The sequence below is a fragment of the Onychostruthus taczanowskii genome, unplaced genomic scaffold (assembly GCF_017590055.1).
Source record: "Onychostruthus taczanowskii isolate IOZ18803 unplaced genomic scaffold, ASM1759005v1 scaffold118, whole genome shotgun sequence".
Classification (NCBI taxonomy): Eukaryota; Metazoa; Chordata; class Aves; order Passeriformes; family Passeridae; genus Onychostruthus; species Onychostruthus taczanowskii.
The window spans coordinates 1,309,418-1,331,938 of NW_024498329.1; the positions used below are offsets into that span (position 1 = coordinate 1,309,418).

The 22,521-nt window shown below is 40.4% G+C and overlaps 1 protein-coding gene across 5 annotated transcripts in view; it reads left to right on the plus strand.

Annotated features, from left to right (window-relative positions):
* ACSBG1 (acyl-CoA synthetase bubblegum family member 1) overlaps window positions 1–22,521 on the plus strand; it is a 40,580-nt gene extending 18,059 nt beyond the window's left edge. The window contains exons 5-17 of one of the 5 annotated variants that reach the window (XM_041427699.1): window positions 1,767–1,977; window positions 6,433–6,650; window positions 7,272–7,360; window positions 8,153–8,273; window positions 10,071–10,151; window positions 12,579–12,728; window positions 15,746–15,922; window positions 16,406–16,587; window positions 17,209–17,442; window positions 18,019–18,236; window positions 19,976–20,115; window positions 21,114–21,360; window positions 22,422–22,521. In XM_041427699.1, coding sequence (XP_041283633.1) covers window positions 6,519–6,650; window positions 7,272–7,360; window positions 8,153–8,273; window positions 10,071–10,151; window positions 12,579–12,728; window positions 15,746–15,922; window positions 16,406–16,587; window positions 17,209–17,442; window positions 18,019–18,236; window positions 19,976–20,115; window positions 21,114–21,360; window positions 22,422–22,498 — 1,848 coding nt within the window. In that variant the 5' untranslated portion in view covers window positions 1,767–1,977; window positions 6,433–6,518 and the 3' untranslated portion in view covers window positions 22,499–22,521. Of the gene's footprint in view, window positions 1–1,766; window positions 1,978–6,432; window positions 6,651–7,271; window positions 7,361–8,152; window positions 8,281–9,176; window positions 10,152–12,578; window positions 12,729–15,745; window positions 15,923–16,405; window positions 16,588–17,208; window positions 17,443–18,018; window positions 18,237–19,975; window positions 20,116–21,113; window positions 21,361–22,421 lie in introns of those variants that run through there. The other 4 variants (XM_041427698.1, XM_041427700.1, XM_041427701.1 and 1 more) reach the window with 4 other exon arrangements.

The following is a 22,521-nucleotide window of genomic DNA, read 5'->3' on the forward strand; positions in this document are numbered from 1 at the left end:
TGCTGAGCCAGCTGCCATCCAGCCCATGCTGTGCTATGGGGCTGTCCTCCCCAGAGTGCAAGACTTGGCTTCACCCTTTTCGACCTTTCAGGTTGCGTCAGCCCATTCTTCCAGTGTGCTGAGGTCCATCCAGATGGCCTCCCTGCCTTTTGTCCTGTTGATCACTTCCTCAGGTTTGCTCATTGAAGCTGGTGAGGGTGCATTCTATTGTCCAGGACAACAGTGCCATCATTGTTCAGTGTCATTCTCACAAGTAACCCCTGAAGAATGTCACTTGGAATTGACTGCTACCAAGACTTAGAATTGTTGACCACTGTTCTTAAAGACTACTTGTCCAGTCAATATTTTGTCTACCTGTTCATCCAATTGCAGCTGGTTCAAACCTTCCAAGGATGCTGGGCTATGTAGAAGTTGTCAAAGACCTTGTTAAAGGTAGAGTAAGCAATGTGCTGCTGCTCTCACTTTGTCAGAGCTAGTCAACTCATCTTGGAAGGCAGGTGGGTTATATTTACAGGGCCAAGTCAAGGGTGGCCATTCTGGCTGGATTCAGTCACCATTTTATAGCTCAAAATGATTTCTAGGAAGAGTTTTTTCTATAGCATTTCCATGGACTGAGGTGAGGCTGATTGGCCCTTGGTTTTTTGCATCCTCTTTCTTCTGCTCTTTGAAGATAGGTGTGGCATTTACTTTTTTTTCTCGTGATGGGGACCTTACCAGGTTGCTGTGCTTTCTTGAAGATGACAGAGAGAAGCTTTGGGATGGCTTTGACCTGGTTTCTCAGTGTCCACTGTGAAGGACCCCATCTGGTCCCATCAGCTCTTTTGTATGTGTCCTGTTTATGTAAGTGCTCCCTACTTTGATGTTCTGCTGCTGTAGGTAAAACATCTCGCCTTCCACTAGGCATGCAAGCTCAGGAAGCCTGACCTTGCCAGTAAATACCTCGGTGGAGAAGGCCCTGAGAGCATCAGTCCTTTGCATGTCTTGTGTCAGTGAGTTGCCCATAATATCACTGGTTTTCCCTCTGGTTGCCACTGTACCTGTAAAAGCCCTTCTTGTGACTTTTCACATTACTCACCAATTTCAATTCTGAGTTTTGACTTTCCAATCCTGCATGCCTGGGCAATGTTTCTGTAGTGATGCTTCCTCCTGATTACACCCTCCACACGCTTTCATTTTGGTGCATCGTAATCAGTTTTAGAAGCGTCAGTATTGTTATGAAGCTTGTTTTGTATGTGTCCTGGTGCACCACTCCCTCCATGTCAGCTCTTGGAGGCATTCTTAGGAGGATATCTTATTTCTCTGGTCCACACTGTAGGAGTTTACTGATGCGAAGAGCAGTATGTTTTATTGTAATTAATAATTGTTCCCTTTTCCTGCAGTGGAAAAAGTAGAAGTTTCCATTAATTGAAATATTTTTGTGTGTTTTGGCTAATTTAAAATTATTTCCTCTATTTATTGTCTTTTCTGTTAGAGAGGGTAAAATTATTTGTTTATTGTGGAAAACTGGTAATATAGCAGAAAACCCTTTTCCTCCCCCAGCTGTGGCAAGACAAGCCACAGGAGCTAGTTTGTGTGTTTTATTAGAAGAATCACTGTGTGTTTAGGCTGGTTGAGGCTTTCAGGTTCACTTGAAATTCCAAAATTCTGTACCTTTGTTTAATCTGTTCATTGGCCCAAGGAGAAGTTTGGCACAGATACCAAGTTTGCAGACTCTAAACAGTGTGTATTCAGCTCCAGCTCTTACTAATATGAAGTTAATCTTTCAGGGCCACAGACATCTTGAAGAAAAGTGAGAAATAGTGGGTGAGAGGAGGAATGATGTATTTCTGTTGACAGCAGAATGTGACGGCGTCATAGCTGTGGAATCTTGGATGATGACTGACAGGAATGCCTCCAGCAGAGAGCTGAATTCCTTCTCTCGTCATTAGGGCAGAGTGATGTTTTGCAGCATCTGGCATATAATCAAGACCCTGTTTTGTGAGTTAAATCTGATTAATTTTCAAGCAGAAGTTAAATTACTGGTTTACTTCTTGCTTCGCAGGGCATATCTATGGAATATCACTTGGAGTTTCTCAGATCATGCAGCAGGGCCATTCCACAATCAGCCTGTCTGTTTATCTGTCTGAAAGGTGACCTTGGGTCTTTTGCATTTTATATGACTCTCAGAGCTGTTCTTCCATAAACATCTGAATTCATTTACATTCTCAAATCCTTTCTGGCAGTCACTAGAATACTTGCAGGTCAGGTAGTGAATAGAGAGGTTTCACAAATTATATTAGCTTTAAGCTGTAGGATTTGTGTATTTCTCTTGATTTCCCTTGATCCTTCATGTATCCCAGAGGTCCAGCAGTTTCAGCCAGATTGATTATACATGGGGATAAAAAATTGTTATTTGTTTGTCTATTTAAAGTAATTTTTCATATCTGAGCTTGTACCATGTCAGAACTTCCTATTTTACATGGTGGAAGGAATAAACTGGCTGTTAAAAAAACACAAAATGTGTAATGTGTTCTATGTTGTGTATAACTTCAAACTTGGTATAAAATATTTGAATAACAAATGTACTTTTATAACACAGTATTCACATGGAAATGGTTCATAAGTTTAGGATTGTATTGTAAAAGATCAGCTGAAAACTGCAAATGTGTCTTTTAAGGGGTTCTTGACTACTTTTTTCCTCCTGTTAAGTTACTTGTTGAAAATTTACACTTCAGTTCCGATCTTGGTGGGAAAACTGCCCATCTAAAACCCTGGGTATTTAGATCAGCTTTTCTTAGAACAGTTCCCAAGACAGGCTGCAGTACAATGATCCTTTTATAACTTCTGAATGAGACTACCCTGAGCCATCTCTTCCTTCAGCAGGGAAGGCTGTGAAACATGGAAATTGAAGTCTGATTATGGAGTTTTTGGCCTTGGAGGAGAATGACATAGGGAAAAAAGTGTCCCTCCTGATCCTCAAAGAGTGACAGTCCAGATTTTATTACCTGAATAAAATCTCTGCTCTTCTTGTTTTATCTGACAATATAGCCTTCTAAAGTAGAAATCTTTTTGTAACATCTCTGACCTTCAGAATTCATATGAAGGACATGAGCCAAGGTCACATAATAGTGGATGAAAAAGCATTTTGAGTATGAAGTATAGTGCAGGTAGCAGGAGTTAGTGGAAGAAAGAGGAAAGGAACTATGGTTGTGTTTGGGGGTCTCAGGATGAGGGAAGAGATGAGAATTTTGACTTCATGTTTCAGAAGGCTGATTTATTATATTATAGTATTATATTATTTTAAAATGCTGTACTAAAGCTATACTAAAAAGAATAGAAAGAAAGGATTCTTGAGAAGGTTAACGAGGAAAGGAAAGGAATAGTGACAAAATCTCGTGACTCTCAGAGAGTCCGACAGAGCTGAATCTTTGATTGGTTATTAAGGAGAAACAACTCACATGGATCAATCAAAGGTGTTGGTAAACAGTGTTCAGACCACATTCCACAGCCATCAAGTAGTTGTTATTTACATTTCTTTCCTGAGGCTTGTCAGCTAGAATAGGAGAAAAATCATAAAAATATCATAGTAACAGGGAACAACTGCTCTTTGCTTGCATACAGAAAACTTTCAGTGGCATCAAGTGCTTTGAGCTGGAGTGCTGGGTTTTTTCCTTGTACTCTGTGAAGATACAGTTGTATAATGTACCAGTGCTAAGAGTGTATATTGAGGGGTTTTGTTCTGATCTCCACTTTGGTTTCAGGAGGTACTAAGTTGATTTCCAACCTGGACATTGCAGGTAACTTTCGGATGCTACTGAGGCAGAACACCTGTTTTGCTTCTTCCAGCATTTATAATTGATGCATTTAGTATTTAGCCAGGCATTCCTTCCCAGGCACTTTGTACAAAGAATAAGCCCTCTGCTCAAAATCCCTCTGCAAACTGACAGAGGAATATATTGTTCACGTTATGTTGTTTTTACTAACTCTGTGGACAGACAAATTAGATTTTTAGAATTATTTGGCTTATTGAGATTTCAGAACTGTTTTAAGTTCTACCTGCAAATACATGCAAAAGCAGACACTAAATGGGCATTCAGGTTTATATTTGTTTATGCTGTATCTTGAGTATTATTGTGATGCAGAGTCTCTGAAAGTGATTCTGTTCCTTGTCTTTGATATGAATCAAAGATGCCTTTTTAACAGCAGAGAAACCTGCATAAGGAAAACAAAAGGAAACCCAGTTTTCATGTACATTTTTGGTTTCTGTGTATAGATATTTCAGGGATTTGATTGATTTTCATTATTCTCTGGGGGCAGTGCTGTTATCTGCTGCACATGTGAAGTGGAAAGACCATATTTAATGCAACTTCTGTGCTGTTATTGTAGTAATGTTGCTAGTATTTTCCATTTCCTTCAAGAGAGGAATGTTTTATTCAGGAAAGTTTGTAATATATGGACCAGAATGTATTTTAGTGCTGTATGGTATGATTTTGTTTTGAACAGAGCAGTCACCTACCTGTGTCCAAGCACACCTGCAATCCCTGATGCCTTTGTTTTGGAAGCCAGAACATATATATATATATATAATTTTTCATCTGGGCTTTGGTGTGTCACTGCATACAATAAACATTTGGATTAACAATAGCTTCTGTCTCTGACAGGTCTTACCTCTCATCCTTTTCAAGCCTGCTTTGGGGTTAAGTGCAGAAACAGCTGCTTTGCCTTCTCAATTCATAAAGTATTTATTGGGTGCGACTGCTTACACTTTGATAAAGTCTGTCTATTACCTAAACTCCTTCTCAGCAACTTGTTTCTAAACTGTCTGGATTTATGATGCCCTTTCTCCACTGACCTAAGCACAGCTCCGCACCTGTGTTTTGGAAATCATTATGTGCCATTTGCTCATGAGAAAATGAAGGCACTTGGAGATGAAGCAGCCTAATTTGTACTTATTGTTGTCATTAGCACCTTCTGTTTGTCAAGAGAACAGTGCAAATCTGCCAGCCAGGAGCAGGAATGGAATGAAATGTTTGTGAGCTTACAGTAGTTTGCTGTGCCTCTGGCTCTTAGTGTAGGCTGCAAGTGTATTCTAAAGCACTGCTGTGGATCCAGTTGTGGCTGATGTGTGCCTGTATTGCCACAAGTGCTCAGAGAGGCAGTTCCCAGACCTCTGAAGCAACTAGAATAACATTGGAGAGGGGTGTTGTGTATTGAGAGATGCATGTTGTCCTTTTGAACACTCCAAAACTGCTCTTTTTCAGCCACTGAGGTAGCAGGAAACAGCACAGATACTAACTGAGCTTGCTTTACAGTTTTTGCTTTCCATAGGTGTAGTAAAATGCAATTATGCTTGTTAACTTGTATTAGGAATTACAAAAAGTACTGTTTTCTGTTACTCTTAATTCTTACAAACCCAAGCACTTTGGTCTGAAAGTTTTTCACCAGCTCACTGTAGAATATATCAATTTTTTTACGCCTATGCTAAAAATATTGCTTCATTTATAAAAGTACATCTAAGGAAAAAAAAATTCGTAAAAAACTATTTTGTTCATAAGTATGGGAACTGTTTGATGGGGGAGTCGTGGGAGGGTTTGTGCTTTCCTTGTGAGAATTCACCTGAATTTTGCCAACTTATTACCCCTAGATCCTCTAAGGAGTGTATTCACACTCAGCCTCTTGCAGGGTTTGCAAGAGCCAAGGACAGTCTTTGAGGCAGTCATTTCTTGTGAGTGCCAGGGACTGTCCCAGTCCTTGGCACCAGTGGTGAGAGCCAAGTAACATTTTTTGGTGCTCTGCATCTTTGTCCTGTCAAAGAAGGGGAGAAAAAAATACAGGGAGAAAAAAGGGGATGGTATAAAGACAGGGTGAGGAAGACAAGAACAGAAGATGAAAACCGGAGCCAGGGCAAGACAGGAGTGAGTGGAATGGACTCATTAGCACATGGGACACATGACCAAGGGAAAAACTGTGGGAAGTAGTGAGGAACAGGGATAGGATGAGGGAGAATAGCTGGAGGGGCAGGAGGGAGGGAAGAGTTATAACACACAAAAGGAGCTTGGATACTGAACAGAGTGGAGGTTTCATATCTTTTGTATCTCTTTAGCCTTCTGATTCACCAGCTACTCCATTGGCACAAGGGGGAGTGCAGAGCTGAGCGCGGGCAGACAGATTCTTCTGGAACTGGGGGTGTGCCTGCAACACACAGATCATCAACATAATTCTGTATGGCACTTTCGTTCAAGATGCAGAACAAAGTACAAGAAATAAAGATTTCTATTTCTACTTGGTATATTTGAGAGCAAGAGAATTGGAAAGCCCTTCTCTCAAGAGCTGGGAAGTGCCAGAGTTGTGCTTAGTCCTGTGGTCTTTATTCAATCCTCTTGTCTTCTGGTACACAGTCACATGGTGTTTTTCGATTGCAGATTACCTTGACAATGGTGCTTTACCTTCCAGAGTCTCTGTGGACTTCTTTTGCTGATGGCAGAGTCAGACTGAGAATAGATAACTCATGCCCACAGACTCCCATAACAGTTCATCAGATGTTCAAGGAGAGCCTGGAAAAATATGGATCCCTTAATGCTTTGGCCAGCAAAAAGAATGGAAAATGGGAGAAAATAACTTTTTCAGAGTATTACTGCCTCTCTAGGAAAGCAGCCAAGAGCTTCTTGAAGGTAGGTGCATTTCTTTAAAAACCAAAAAAAAACCCAAATTAATAAAAAAACCCCAACCCCAAACCCCACAATATATAAGAGGTTTTTTGCATTACTTGAAGATCAGTAGTCATATTCTTTATTGAAATGATAATTATGAAAATGAGTTTTGTTCAGAGGTAACACTGCTGTCAGGGACCTTGACTGCAAGTGAGGAGCTGCTGTGTTGCACTGTGTCTCTGGGACATGGGTGCAGAGCTCAGAAGAGCTCAGCAGCCTTAAGATCAAAAAAGAAAAATAGGGGAAAACTACTATCATGAATTTGGTTAGATAAAGGCAATCTTTAAAACATTTTAAATACAGGGTAATACTAGTACTCATTATGCTCTTGTTCATATTGAAATATTCTGGGTCTTGAGCCTTTCTGGGCAGCGGGGTTCAAGGAGACAGGAGAAGGCAGTGGAAAATTCCCATCCTGTTAATTGCTGGTAAATACCAGGTTTGCCATGGATACCAAAACATGCCTTCACATGCCTTGTCAGTACTGTAATAATAAATCAAAAGTTCTCATGGTTTATATTTGTGTGTATGTTTCTCTCCAGTGGGCCTATATTATATAACTGTATGTACATTATTTTTAAGCTTGGTCTTGAAAGATTCCATAGCGTAGCAATCCTTGGATTTAATTCTCCAGAATGGTTCATCTCAGCTGTTGGAGCTATTTTTGCTGGGTAAGATTTTTTTGGGGCAGTTAATTTTTGAGGGGGATTCAGGGATTTCTATTTTGCTAGGTCTGGGAATGTATCAAGTCAGTATTTTGTGTCATATCTTGGAAGTTGTGTTGCTACTGATTGACACTTCCAGCAGTCTGCTGGAGTCTTATATCCCAAGTAGTTCAGTCAGTCATAAATGGATCCTGTTTGCCGTGGGCTTAAGCATGACAGTCACACAGAAGCTGTTGTACAGGATCTTATCAATTGAAGATGTGGGAAATAGATGAGAATCACAGTTTTATATTAGTTATAATAATACAATATTAATGATATCTACGACAAAATATAATCAAGCAGGTGAAGTAACATGAATATTAACTACCCTGATTTCTTTGGTTCTGATACCTGTTAATTTGGATTTTACTTCTTAAGCTGTTCTGTACCAATGAAATCCAGATTGGTATCTGTGCACAGCTTGAACAAAAAGAGGACATAAGTGAGGATTTTTTTACCACTTCCTGAGCTAACTCTTGTGTAACCTTAAGTGAGTTAAAACACTGAGTCCTAGCATCTTCTGCTGAATAGTTTAGAGATTAGTTTTTGCAATGAGCATAAATCAGAGATTCATGTATATCTGAATATGTGAAACAAACATTAGAGCTGTTCTGCTGTTTGCTTCCACATCTTCATACCCCTTCAGGTTTCACCTGATCTTTGATTATTATTCTCCTCTTTTTATACTATGTGCATGTGTATGTGTGTGTATGCATATAAATGTGTGTTCTTATATGTATAAATGTTTTGATGCAGAGGAATTGTCACAGGAATATATACAACCAATTCTCCAGAGGCCTGTCACTACATTGCCCATGACAGCAGGACTGATGTCATGGTTGTGGAAAATCAGAAACAGCTGGACAAGATAATGCAGGTACAAGGTGGCTGAATGATTACTGAAAAGCTACAATTTTTCATTTCTCAATGCTGTGTTGGTCCCAAATACTTTGTACACTCTCTGTATCATGAAACCTTTCTTTGTGAAGTGTGTGTTGTTTCTCAGAAATCTGGTATCCAGCGTCAGAGCTCTTGGGTGGCTCTGACCCTCTGCAGTGTCTGTGGCTCCAGCAGAGAACTCACTGGATGGTTCACTGCAGGCTTACCTGAAAAAAACCCACATTTTGATCCCATGTTTTTACTATCACCACCTGATCCTGTTTGGAAAAGCACAGTCCCACGTGAGTGGAAGAGATTATGCTGATGCAGGTTTGTAAAGGTCTGCCATTTAAATATTAAGGATGTCAGTGTTCAGAATTTTCTCTTTCCAAGTTATCATCTTTTCCTGCTTGTAATATCAGCCATTAAGGCTCTTGAGTTTACTGCACTTTGGTAGCATCATGATTAACATGAGACAGAGCTTAGTAAGAAAGCAGGAACCTCCTTAAGTGAACAGTCTCAATTTTGACAGAACTCTTGGGCAGCTGGGCCTGCCTTTCAGCAGCAGTGCCAGATGGAAAGACCAATCTGATGGCAAGGTGACTTGGGAGAGAAGCACAGGCAGCTCTTGGGAAGGGCTTGTCTGTCTGTCAGATGTTGAGGGAGGCCTGTGGACTCATTAAACTTGCACCAAATTGCACCGTTTGCTGAAGCAGGAGAACCCTCCATGATGGAGCTTTCTGCCAAGACCACATACCTGCAAGAGAGAAAATATGCAGTGTTTTTTTTTCAAATGCATTTAAGATAAATTGTTCATTAATTACTTTATATTTTGTAGTTGTGTTTTATATGCCATATGGAGGAAGAGAAATTTTTGTAAGTATTCTGTAAAAACACACAGATAAGCCTTCTGAGAGTGTCATTGACACAATACCAGGCTATGCTGTTGTGACATGGAGAGAAGAATCCAAATGGAACAACTCAAGGGATTTGGTTCATACACATTATGTTGAAGAAGAGAGCTCTGGCCAGCACTGCTTTATCCAGCAGAGGGGTTTTTTGGAACTTTTTTTCTGGAACCCAAGACTGAAATAATAACATCTCAGTTGCTGTCCTTCTAATAATATGTACATACTGGCTACCATCGAGCCACTGCTTTTGTATTGGCAACATTCAGTTCAAAATGTGATTAATTGAAAGGCATCTGTGAGGCATAGAGTCTCACAGAATTCAGTGAAATCAATGCTTCCTGTAGGCCATGCAAAGCACACAAAGAGCTGCTGAAAGCAGCAGCCACTCCTGTAGGCCTGCAGCTTTATATTTTCATTTCTCCTTACAATGTGCGTACAGCTTCCTTTGATTTTTTTCCTTAAGGAAGTAGAACTTTTTTTAGCACTTGAACATCACTTTTTGCTGAGGGACTTTATTGGTAATCACAGGCCCAGATCAGCTTCTAGCTTGGCCTGCACTGGTCCTTTATGTGCCCTTTTGGGCATTTTGAGAAAGGATGCTGAGGAGCCATTTCTGGTATATTTTTCATTTTTTAAACCTTTTGACTGAAACTAGATTTCCTGGAGCAGACTGTGTAGTCTGTGTAGACTATGTAGTTCTTTTCTCCTTCCCCCACCTCTAGCTGAGCTGGTTGGTGATGACTTTAGGGGAGAATATTTGGAGGTGAAGGGAGATGGGAGGTTCTTGTGCCGGTCAACCCATTACAGTTTTGGCAGCATTAGAGTGGGTAAAAGCCCACACAAGATGTGAATAATAAATAACTTTGTTTTAAAAAATGCAACAGATCTGGAATCGGTTGCCCCACTTGAAGGCTGTGGTGCTGTATAAGGACTCCATTGCAGAGAGACATCCAAATTTGTACACGGTGAGTGGATACTAGAACAGAGGCATAACCAAATAATGCATGGGTTATACCTATGGATTACCAGTTAATATGTGGGCTGTTATTTATTTGATACATTTTTCCTGTGATTATCTGCCCTTTAGAATGCATTGCTGTGTTCCAGCAAACACATTCAAAAGCTTTATCAGCTTTATCTGTTCAATTTACCTTTGATACTTCACATTTAAGAAAAGGGCTGCCTTGCTTTACTGTCTGTCTTGTGTTTTCCTAATTTTTAACTTGACTGGGTTATTAAAACACCTGTAGGTTTTAGGTGGGAATGTGTACTCTCAAATGGTTAAAAAGAAAAAGTTACTTCCTGGTGCCTGTGAATTTGGATTTTTTTGGTTTTTTTAATCCAGTATTTTAACTGGACTACAGATCAGATTTTAGGCTGAAAAACTTCAGCTGTTGAAAAATTATATTGAAGAGAAATATAATGTATTCAGTGTATAAAATTATAATGAACAGTGATAATACTTGCAATTTTGATAATCTGATAAGAAAAAAGTCTTCTGTGCCTTTTTAAAAATATCTTGCATATAACTTAATAATAAACTGTTATTGTTCCAATACTATACATACTGGTATAGAGCATGCTTTGCATCTTGTACAATAAAAATGTTAATACAAAGATCTTTTACTATTTAAAAAGATTAGGTGCTAGCATTTAATTTTTGAAAAACTTGCACTTACTGAAATCTAAATGGGTGAGAATTGCTGTATTTTTAAATGCTGGTTCAGTGTTCAGGTGTCATGTTGGACATTTTCTCAGAGGAGCCAGTGTGAGTGTCTGACAGGTGCCATAGTTTATGTCATCTAAAGGAAAAATGAGAGATCAGATCACCAGAGGCAGAAGTTATTGCTGCTGAGCTGTGATGTGGAGCAAACCACCAGCCCACGCAGTGTTTGATGGAAGGGATTTGTGCTGTGTGATGAGCGGCAGCAGAGGCAGAGCTGGCTGAGCAGTGCGTGTTTCCAGAAGGCAAATGCAGAGTCAGGAGTGTGGTGTGACTGTTTCTGTACCTTTTGCACTTGCTGGAATGCCAACACCATCTGTTACAGGTGCTGTTCAGTAAACAAAGCCTGCACAACAGATTCTCAGTGATCAGTGCATTCCACTGTGAGAACACAGTATGGTCAGGAAAGCAGGAACAACTGCTTAGTGACATACAAACAATTACGTCCTTCACACCACCAGGCTTTCCAGGAGCTTGTGAAACTGATGCAGCCACATTCTGTGGGGAAGCAATAGAATGTGACAAATCCCTGATTTGCTACAGAGCTCTGAAGTGCCTCTCTTTTTAGAGATGTGGTTTGTTGGAAGAAAGTATAAAACTGATGAATAATGCTTGGGGCAGCCTTGCCACCCAAGAAAAGGAGGTTAAGGTGCCACAGACGCTGACTATTGTAATCTTAGTAGCCCAGTGGTAATGCCAGATGTCTGAAAGAAGAAATGAACTACCCTCAAGCAGAGGCTCTCCTTTTTTACCTCTATTTTTCTCATCATCTCTATTACTGCTTTGTGGTCCTAGATATAGCTCCAAGAAATTGCTGAAAAATGACAGTGCTGCACCTTGCAAATAAATATTACACTTCTGTAGCACAGTATGAATCACATTATTGCAGTGGGAAACTGACCATTTGGTTATCCATTTTCTTTTAAAATTCTCTGATACTCTAGCTTCTAATTAGCATTGCAAACAATGTTACACTTAACAGCACATCAGGGGTATTGGGGAGCAACCCATGTAATACAGAGGAGCAGGTTCAGGATTCTTCTAGGCCAATTTGTGTGGCACAAAAGCCCAGTGTCGTAAAAGTTTTATCTCACTCTAGAATGAGCCACATTTGAATGGAAGTTGTGACCAGCATCATCATATGCTGTTTCCTATAAAAGAGCACATAATTTGGGCAAATATTCACATATCTAGATAATGATGTTTTTACAAAGAGGCTTTTGTTCAATTGCTTTATAGTTATATTTATATAATGTACAATGAATTATAGATGAGCTGTCACAAGTGTACTTTTAAAAATTATGCATCCAGGTTCCTTTAAATAATATTCAAAATCATTCTTATGGTGTGAGAATGTAACAGAGTTTTAGCCTCCATACTTATCCATAGTGTCCACGTTGGAGGAGGAACAGTATTACTATTCCTTCTTAGACATTGAAAAGACTCATGACAGCACAATTTTAGATGGTCTGTTTGCAATTCACACATTAAGCTCTAAGGTAGACTCACAATATTTCTTCCATAGCCAAGGTCTGGGGAACCTTGCCTTGGACATGTGTTCAGAACAAGGCACTGAAATGTTCTAACATTTTTGAGACAGGAAAGATGCAGTACCGTGTCAATTTGTAGGAAGCCATTTGGTATCTGTATTTTCTCTTCCATGTTCTAGATGGAAGAGTTTCTGGAGCTGGGAGGTGACGTCTCTGACAGTACTTTGGATGACATTATTAACTCCCAAAAGCCGAATCAGTGCTGTGTTCTGATATACACCTCTGGAACAACTGGGAAGCCAAAAGGAGCCATGCTGAGTCATGACAATGTAGGTACTTAAGGCACCTCCTGTAGCAGAGGAACAGCAAAGTGTGGGGATATTTTTTCTTGTGGTTTGAAGTGGCTGGTACATCCTAGAGCCCTGAAATGCTTTTGCTTTTACAGTGTGGATACTATACTGCAAAGCAAAGGGCAGTCAGCTGTTTCTGGTAAAGTACAAACAAGGGAAAAAATGAAACTCCATTCAAACAGCCCTTCACAAAGTTGAACAGTTCTTTATGAGTATGAAATTTTTATTCGCTATATTTCTTGTGAGATCTAATGCATGAATTCATAAATATAATTCACAGATTGCCATAAAGTCTCTCAAATGAATGTCATAGGTCACCATGAAATGAGCAAATCATCTACATCAGCCAGCTACTATCGAAACAGTCTGCTTTTGCAGATTTTATTAAAATTGGGGGTGGATGTGTGGACTTTTCACTTTGGTGTTTTTTGTTCCTGGACTTGTGTGCAGGTTTCTATGTCTGTCACTGGAGTATAATACAGCTCCAGTGCTCAGTGCTGGTGCTGACAGTAACCCTTACCTGTGTTGTTGCAAACAGAAAGTTCACAGTTAGAGACAAAAGCAAAGTTATTTGCTAAAAAGACTTTCCACAGAGGTTTGCTTGGAAAGATATGTGTTTGATGGCTGAGAAGGAGTGGAAGGTGATAGGGAACCTTTCTGAATAAATAGAGAATCTTTGAAAAGGGATGGTCTAAGTTGAGGCCTCACCCCTTAAAGCAGAAATTATTGCACACATGCACAATGTGAAAACAGCAATTCACCCAAATGTAGGGAATTAATGCACTAGTACCTGGAAGCAGAACATATGAACTTGGGAGACAAAAAGACTGATTGAATGTTACAAATCTATGCTCTTTTATATCAAAGGAGTCTGGTGTCATTTCCATGCCAGCTGCCAAACTATTCTTGGCTGCTGATCACAAACAGGCTATTTTTATGTTGACAAACAGTGGAAAGCATGCCATGCCTGTAGCTCTGCTGCTGCCTTCTTTAGTCAAAGATGTTTGCCACTGTTCATGTGCAAAACCAGTGCTGAGTCAGTCCTGCATGACTCTTACAGATCTGCTGTGTGTGCCTGTGTGCTGTGAAGCTTGAAGTAAAAGCAGTGAACACAGACACATCTTAAAGACATCCTGTTCTTCCTACTATGTGTCTCCCACAGCTGCTTGTCCAGCACTGCCACCTAAACTTGGATGGCCTGGCAGTATGCTGCTCCTTAAAACCCTCTCTTGAGAATCTCTATTTCCTTAGGCCAAGCCTACACTTGTACCTTCTAATTTATTACAAAGGAATGTGCTGTGATAACAGGAATACATGTGGTTTATGTCTGTACTCTGCCATCTTAATACTCTCATTTCTATATCCTGCACTACCCAGTTTAGATTACAGACTCCTCTGAGAAAGAGCTGTTTCTTTTTGTTATTTGGGGTTTTCTGGTTTGCTTGGGTTTTTTTAGGGGGTGTTGTTTGTTTTGGTTTTTATTTTTGTGCACATGTATCTTCTCCATTGTCTCTCACACCATCACGTATATTTATGCATCTTCCATATGCTATGTTCTGATGATGAAGGTATGCATATTTAGCATTCTTGAGCTGCATCTTCTGAGATAAAGTGGGAAATAGGAGGAAGGAGGGGGAAACATGATCCAGGTTCACTAAGAAGTCAAGCAACACAACTTCAAAACTATTCGTGTATGTGCTGCCTCTCACGAGAGGCGTGGGCGTGTGTGTCACTTGGGAACCACTGCAGTGAATAAATATCCCAGAGGCTTCCAGAGGAACAGAGTGCAGCTGCTGTCTTCCTCCTGAGAGCTTAGCCAGGGGATCATCAGTACCAGACAATGAGTTTGTGGCTGATTCTAAATTGTCCTTTGAGCTCACCGATCACTGAGTATTTATTGTTCCTTTTCTAACTTGTATTGGAGCGGACCAGTATTACTGACAGGACTGCCTTGGTGTGTCTGGTTCCAGCTGCTGACCGAACAGCGGCCCCGTGCTCCTTCCTCCCCAGGGACGCTGTTCGGTGCCTGTGCTCGCACTGGGCACGTGGGGACAGCCCGGGCGTGCCCCGAGCTCCAGGGCCTGCGGCTGGGGCTCGCTGTGAGGGGGTCACTGCTCTGCCTCCCTGAGCTGGAGGAACCTTTGAGGCGAGGTGAAGAAAGGAGCGGGTCCCGATGGAGAGTTTTTAATCCAGAGTTTTTATTTTGGTGGCACGGCCTCTGAATCCTGCAACAGCTCCAAGAGCACTCCCGACCGCGTGGTGTGCTTCCCTTTTACCTGGGCAGAGGGGCAGGGGAGGGGACCCAGGGAGCACCAAGCAGGTATGAGGGGAGGGGGTCTCAGGTGAGAGGGACACCTGGGTGGGCCAATGGCCCCCCAGGGGGTGGAGAGCATCCTTTGAACCTGCCAATTGCTCGACGCTCTCCTTGGAATTTCTGGGTTGATAGACAGTGCCCAGCAGGGGTCAAGGGTGGGGAAAGGAAAGGTGATTGACACCCCACCTGGGGAAGGAAATTTCAGGGAGGAACCACGGGAAACTGAGGCAAGTCATGACATCACACCGCAACAAACTTGCAGATACAGCACTGATGGAAGGTGCCAGTTTAAATAGAAAGCTTGCAGAGCTGGAGAGTTGGAAAGGAAGGAACAGATCAGTTTGTTTCTCATCCATCCAGCCCATGGCTGCCTGGCTGTGTCACTAGGGAATGGGGAGCTGCTAGTGTTCACAGCCCAGTCAGGCAGCACAAATGCTGTATTTACTTATGTTATCTGCTCTTCTGTATTGCTGCAAAGGTAATCTGTCTTTTGGCAGTGTCCCCAGGGAACTGACAGACTGGTGTGTGGTCAATATTGCAATGTCTTTCTGTGAGCACAGATTTTTCACAGTTTCATTAGCACAGCAAGAGGATAACAAGTTTGTGTTAAGAGGAAGAAAAGAGAAAAACCCAACCCAAAATCCCGACCATACCTAATTTGTTGTATTATTTATTTAAACAGATAACTTGGACATCAGCCCATTGCAGCAGAGCAGGAGGTATGCATCCTGCAGAGGTCCAGCAGGAGTCCATAGTCAGTTATCTCCCACTCAGCCACATAGCTGCACAGATCTATGACCTGTGGACTGGAATCAAATGGGGAGAGCAAGTTTACTTTGCTGAGCCAGATGCTCTAAAGGTACCTTGTCTTGCATTATATCTAATTAAGGTTACACTTCTTTCTCTTAGAAAACATCCCAAGGAGAGAATATGATATTTGAAAAGTTGTAGAGGATGAAGATGGAGAGTCCATTATTGTGAGAGTTATGGAAAAATAAAGCTCATTGTGTTTGTGATCCAGTGCTCTAGATTCTAATTAAAATATATAATTCATATTCATAAGGTTCTTTTAAGGCAAAAGAAGTATAAGCAGGTTTTGGAGAAAAGGGAGGCTGGAGGAACTAACCGTGTGTGTTTTTCCTCCTTGTGTACATACCTCCTCCAGTGTGTCAGTCTGACACATATTAGTGCATATGGGTGACTGAAGTGGGCTCAGCAGCCCTTCTTTATGTTCTGCATATTTAGTGATGTTCTACAGAATGAAACATTCAGGTTTTACTTCACCAAAACTCTTTATCTCTGCTGTGTGCCTTTTGTTGAAATTATTTCATTATTATAACAGGGCAGCTTGATCAACACACTAAAAGAAGTGCAGCCAACATCTCACATGGGAGTTCCCAGAGTATGGGAGAAAATCATGGAGAAGTTAAAGGATGTTTCTGCTCAGTCAGGATTTATAAAGAAGAAAATCCTTTCCTGGGCTATGTCACTTAGCTTAGAGAGGAACCTGAATGGCTCAAACAGGTGTGTCATACAACGAGTGAGATTTCCAGCAACCTGAAAGTAGCAATTTGCTTGTAATAACCCATGAAGCCTCAGTGAGACTCTGTATAAGTGGGTAAAATCTGTCTTGGCAACACAGCAGATATAGTGCTCGGGGGAGGGTGTAGTTATCAATTGTTATTGATATGAATTGTTTTACAATGAAGTGGGGGAAATTTCTTACGCAGAATGGCATTCCAAATATCACTCCATGATATTCCTTTGCTCGTCTTATCGTTCAGTTTCTCAGATAGATCTTGCAAATTTCAGATTTCGATGGTGTAGGTTCTCAGAGACACATTTAACTGATAAAAAATCAGGAATACAAGAGCTGTGTTGTATACAATCTGTTTTTATAGATTCTTTATGTATTTGTTGAATTCAGATACCTCAAGAGTTGGAGGTAGGAAAGCTCCAAAGGCAGAAGAAATGAAAGACATGGAATAAATGGAAGAAGGATGAATGTAACACCTTACATCATGTTCTAACTTCTGTCAGCATCCAAAACCAAATGACAAATACATGTCCAAACAAAATCTGTCCCTGATTGTGTTTTGAAAACTTCCTAGGTTGCTCTGACTTACTTGTGTATTTTGTACCCAGCAGTGATCTAAAGCAGCTCTGCACAAGACTAGCAGACTACTTAGTGCTTGCGAAAATCCGCAGCGCACTGGGGCTTTCTTCCTGTCAGAAGCACTTTTCTGGTGCTGCTCCTCTCAATACAGAAACACTGTATTTCTTCCTGGGTCTGAACATCACTCTGTATGAGGCCTATGGGATGAGCGAGACCACAGGCCCACATTGCCTTTCTGGGCCTTACATTTACAGGCAGCACAGGTAATTTTGCTTTTATTACTATTTTTTTAATATGATCAGTTTAATTTTATCTATGAAAAAAGTATTTACTAAGATCAGCAAAGATACTGCAGCTTATTTTATTTTCCCTGAGTGCATTGCCACTCTGTTGTGACTTTGGGAGTCAGAATAACTTCCAGGTCAGAATTTGAACAGGTTGACTCCATAGCACACTGTGGCAGGAGCACTGAAACTGAGTTGTAGCATTACAGCCAAACACAGTGACTACATCTGATATTTACCATAGCCCTTGGCCAAGGGAGGAATGCAAAACCTCAAAATGGTTTTATAAAACCAAAAATGGTTTTATGCCTGCAGATACAGGGGGGCAAAGCAGCAAGCACAGGCTGAGACAGACTGCCAGAAAGTGCTCAGACACCTTGATAAATCTGCCCTAGTGAAGGAGTATTCCGTGGCTGTTGGACAGTTACAACATGATGATAATTGCAGTCACAGATACTTTGACAGTTTCAGGGATTTGGCACGTTGGCCAGTTTATCAGTATTATATTTGATGTTTCTGTGATCCTTGTGGGGTTTTTCTGCTCTTCTCTGGTAGCTGTGGTAAACCAGCACCTGGATGCAGAGTGAAACTGGTGGACAAAGATACAGAAGGCAATGGAGAAATCTGTTTCTGGGGAAGGACTGTTTTCATGGGTTATTTAAATATGGAAGACAGAACAAAAGAAGCCTTTGATGAGGAGGGGTGGCTGCATTCTGGAGATTTAGGAAAGCTAGACAAGGATGGCTTTCTCTATGTCACTGGAAGAATTAAAGGTAATAGGCAAAATCTTGCTCTCTGTTTATGGTAAATGTTCAGCACTATTCAGTCATCTCTCAGTTGTAGTCCATCTCATGAAGTGTCTTTCCTCTAATTCTGGCAGCCTTGCTCTAACAGGAAGGTAAAATAAACTTTCCTGTGAGAAAACCAAAGCGTGCTCTGTGTTCAGGGAAGGTTTCCCTCTAGTCTAGTAGGTAGAGATGATCCAGTTCATACAAGCAGGCTTTTCATCTCCCACACCTTTACTCAGTGTTAATTACAATTAGCAATATAAACTACTAACACAGGTTTAATGTGTCATGTTTGATTTGAATGATATCATTAAGCTGTCCAGTCTCCCTTTGAATCTTGCCAGTGTCTTAATTGCACATTAGAATGTTTAGGCAGCAAGGGGGGGCACCCTCTGCTACAGAGAAATTGGTGCTGTAGGTCACAGGTTGGTTCCTCTGGTGTCTTAGGTTAAGTGTTTGCAGAGACCAGAGCTGAAGCTTGAGAGCAGAAGGGAAAGCTACAGCTGAAGCCATGCACTTAGATGTTCCTGCAGGACACTGGCTGAAGGCTCATGAGACTGAGACTAGTCATGTGCTGACTTGGAGGCTTTCTTCATGATACATATTCAGACAGTGGGATTGGTCACAGGCAAGATGTAACTGAGGAAGATTTAAGAATTTAGTAGATATCATCTTAGAATTTAAGATGAATCACTAGGGAGATAACACAGATGGGTGAATTCGTCACAGGTGGCATCATGTCCTGCAAGGAGTCAGGACTGAAGTTGGTACTATTAATAGCCTGCACGAAATGCAGCTGTCTTGATTTTAACTTTTCTTGTCTGATTCATTTTCCTTTAGCACAGCAGCATCAACCCCTTGTCTCAATTCATAACGTTTGTGTTTCTCTTATACCTGTCTGGATTGCTGAACTAACAACAGTTACTCTAAATTACAGGATAGGTAGACAATCCGGGATAAAATAACCATATGTCCAGTTTCATTGAAGTTTTAAACCCAAGTTCAAACAAGGACAATGAAAAATTAAGGGCCAGAGAGATCGGTAGAGGATCTGAGACAAAGACAGACTATTACAAAAGGAGGATGGAATGAAAGGAAAAGTTAGACCTAGAAAAGTGTGTCTGTGTTATTTGGTGAAGCATGTTCTGAACTGCTGAAAGACAATTATTTGAGGACAATTGGAAGTCAGCAATATAACAAAAGCAAAGAATTGCAATTTACTTAGAGAATACTCAAGTTTGTAATAATTTTATGGAATATATATATTACAATTCAGAACAAATGCTGCTTTTATCAAGCCTTCCTCCAGTAGTAACTTATTTTTGTCTGACCCCTCTTGGTGGATTTAAGAATTGGTTTTAATCATTATAACAATGAACTTGCCTTTTGGTGAGATAGCAACAATAGAATAGCAGGTGAATCCTATGCTAATTTGGAAGAGATGATCTCTCAAAGAAAACTTCCAATTATGTAACAGTCCCTTGAGAATGTAAAAAATATCTGGTGCAAATATACTGAGGGAGATCTGAGAACTTGAGCACACGTTTGAAAAATAGTAGCATTTTTGTTTTGAAGGTGTTAATAGGATTTGTGGTATTTGAAAATTATTATCTTGGAAAAAAATCTTGTATTTTTTATGTCAGAATAAGAAGAGCAGGTTTGAGCCAGACATGAACCTGACCTCTGGAATTAATTCAACTAATAGCCTTTCTTGTTTTGCCTAGATTTGATTATTACAGCTGGAGGTGAAAACGTGCCTCCAATTCCAATTGAAGATGCTGTTAAAAAAGAACTTCCAATTGTTAGTAATGCTATGGTGATTGGAGATAAGAAGAAGTTTTTGTCAATGTTCCTGACCCTAAAGGTAAACCAGTTTTAATATTGCCTTCAGTAAAGTTATACACCTGCACCTAACAAAAGAATAATAATTTTGAACCATTTGTAAAAAGACCTGAAATTAAATTAGGAAGATGTTAGCAGGGGGAAAAAACATGTAGCAACTACAGACAAATCCTGATGGGTCTAAACTTAGGGTTACCTGATCTGCTAAACATCCACATATTTACTGCTGTTTCTTCTACATGTACAATAAGAGGTATTTTCTATTTAAATGCAAATTTTTATATAAGAAATGCTGGAAGATTGAGAAGTCTTTGTAACAGAACACAACAATAACTTTTATGCTTACAGATGAGCAAAACAAATGTTTCTGTTATGGGAAAATCCAGAAACCTTCCAACAGAAACATTTCTCTACAATTTGTTATTTTTATAATACAAGAATGATGACCATGGAACAAAATAATTAATAGCCTTGCTGTGGTATAGGCTTCAGTAGAGAAATCACTGTTCTCCTAAAACATTTGCACTTCAGTTCTGTGAACATACCTAATAAATGCCACTTAGGTGTTTTGAAGTTGTTTACCTCTATGACTGATAATCCCTATCTTCAGGTACAATAGAAATACTAATTTAAGAAGTCTAGGAACACTTCTATCTCAAGCTGTTTACATTACACCATAATAATTCCATTGAACGATGAGCTAAATGTTTCCCTGTAACAATGCAGTCATTTGGAAAATATGGCAGAAATTCAAGGTCAGAGATGGATTCTATGGCCTAATTCATTCCCATGTTTTAAGTCTGTTCATGACATCTGCATATAAGCCAAAAATATTTGTATTTGGTAGCCAAGTGGAAAGAAAAGCCCTTTATGATCTGTAGGTGTTTCTGCTTTTTAAGGCTTACAGAATGCTTGTGTGTTTATCCTGAGCCTTCTTCCAAAGGGGAGGGCCTGGTCAGAGAACCTGGTAATGCCTTTTAAGAGTGAATGTTTAATGATGTCACTTCATTTGATATTTAGAGTGTGCTGGACCCAGATACATCTGATCCTACTGACATTCTCACAGAGCAAGCCAGAGACTTCTGCCAGAGGAGTGGTAGTAAAGCCACCAAAGTGTCCGAGATCGTAGCTGCAAGAGACCAGGCGACCTACAGAGCCATCCAGGAGGGAATCGACAGAGTCAACAGCACTGCTACCAACAGGGTTCACTGCATCCAGAAATGGATCGTCCTGCCAAGAGATTTTTCCATTTCTGGGGGAGAACTAGGTAAGACTTACTGATTTATCTTGAGGTACACAAAGTTAAGAGGCTGCTGATCTAAGAAGCTTCAGTACAGGAGGAAAAAATGGTTATGCAGTGTGTGGTAAGGAATACAAAAATTGTAGTTTTTGCTGTGCACACATTTATGAATCTGTGTCATTTGCATGTAGAGCTCTTAAATTTCAGATTGTCTTGGGTAATTAAGCAATTTTGGTTAATTCCATGTACATTAAAGTGTTAATAACTTTCAGTAATAATACTGAAAGTGATGCCTGGAATGGCTACCTAAAACAGAGGCTAGACAGAGTTAAAAAGAGAAAGGGTAGATTTTTCTTGAAAGGCCTTCAGAAGGCACACCTCGGGCAGTGCAGGAGTGTCACAGACCACACCCGAGATGGATAAGCCTTCAGTGTTTGGACAGATGTAAGTTTGGTCTGTTTGCATATTGCAGGTTAATGTCCAGTTACAGCTTCGGGTAGTGGAGTCTCATTCCCCTAGTTTGCCCCCCCCACTTCACTGTAGTTTACATTTTTCAGGGCCTGTGAAAAAAAGGTAACCTTGGGTTTCAGGCCTAGAGAGAAACTGTTTTTTCTGAATAAAGTGGGAGAACAGTAGCTGACAGGCTATGGATACACTAAAACTGATTTCCAGTTTTCTGATCTGGAAAACATAAAAGCTAAAACTTAAGGCATCAAAAGTTTCTCTTTAAAAGAAAACAAACAAAAAAAAAAAGCAGCAAGATAGTGAAAGCCTGATAATGGAGCCCAAAGCGCATTACCAGGCTCTTTGAATAAACTGGGAATTGTTTAAAAGCTTCCAAAAACATATTTTTAGCAAAAAAATAGTAGCCAGTTACCACCTTATCTGCAGCTCCCTTTGGAAGTCCTCATGCTTATGTGGAGGCAAGCTCACATATCACACTTTCTTCTCACTTTTAGCATTTATCTGTGCATAGAGGGGGGCCTGTTCTTCCTAACAGGCTCTTCAATAAAAACCTCGGGCACCAAAGCTCAAACTGAGTAGGAATTTTTGTTCCTATTTCTGGAATGGATTCTCCCTCTTTTAAGGTCCCACAATGAAGCTGAAGCGGCTCGCTGTGCTCGAGAAATACCGAAATGAAGTAGACTCCTTCTATAAAGAATAAAAAGTGTTTCCTCCAAGCACTAA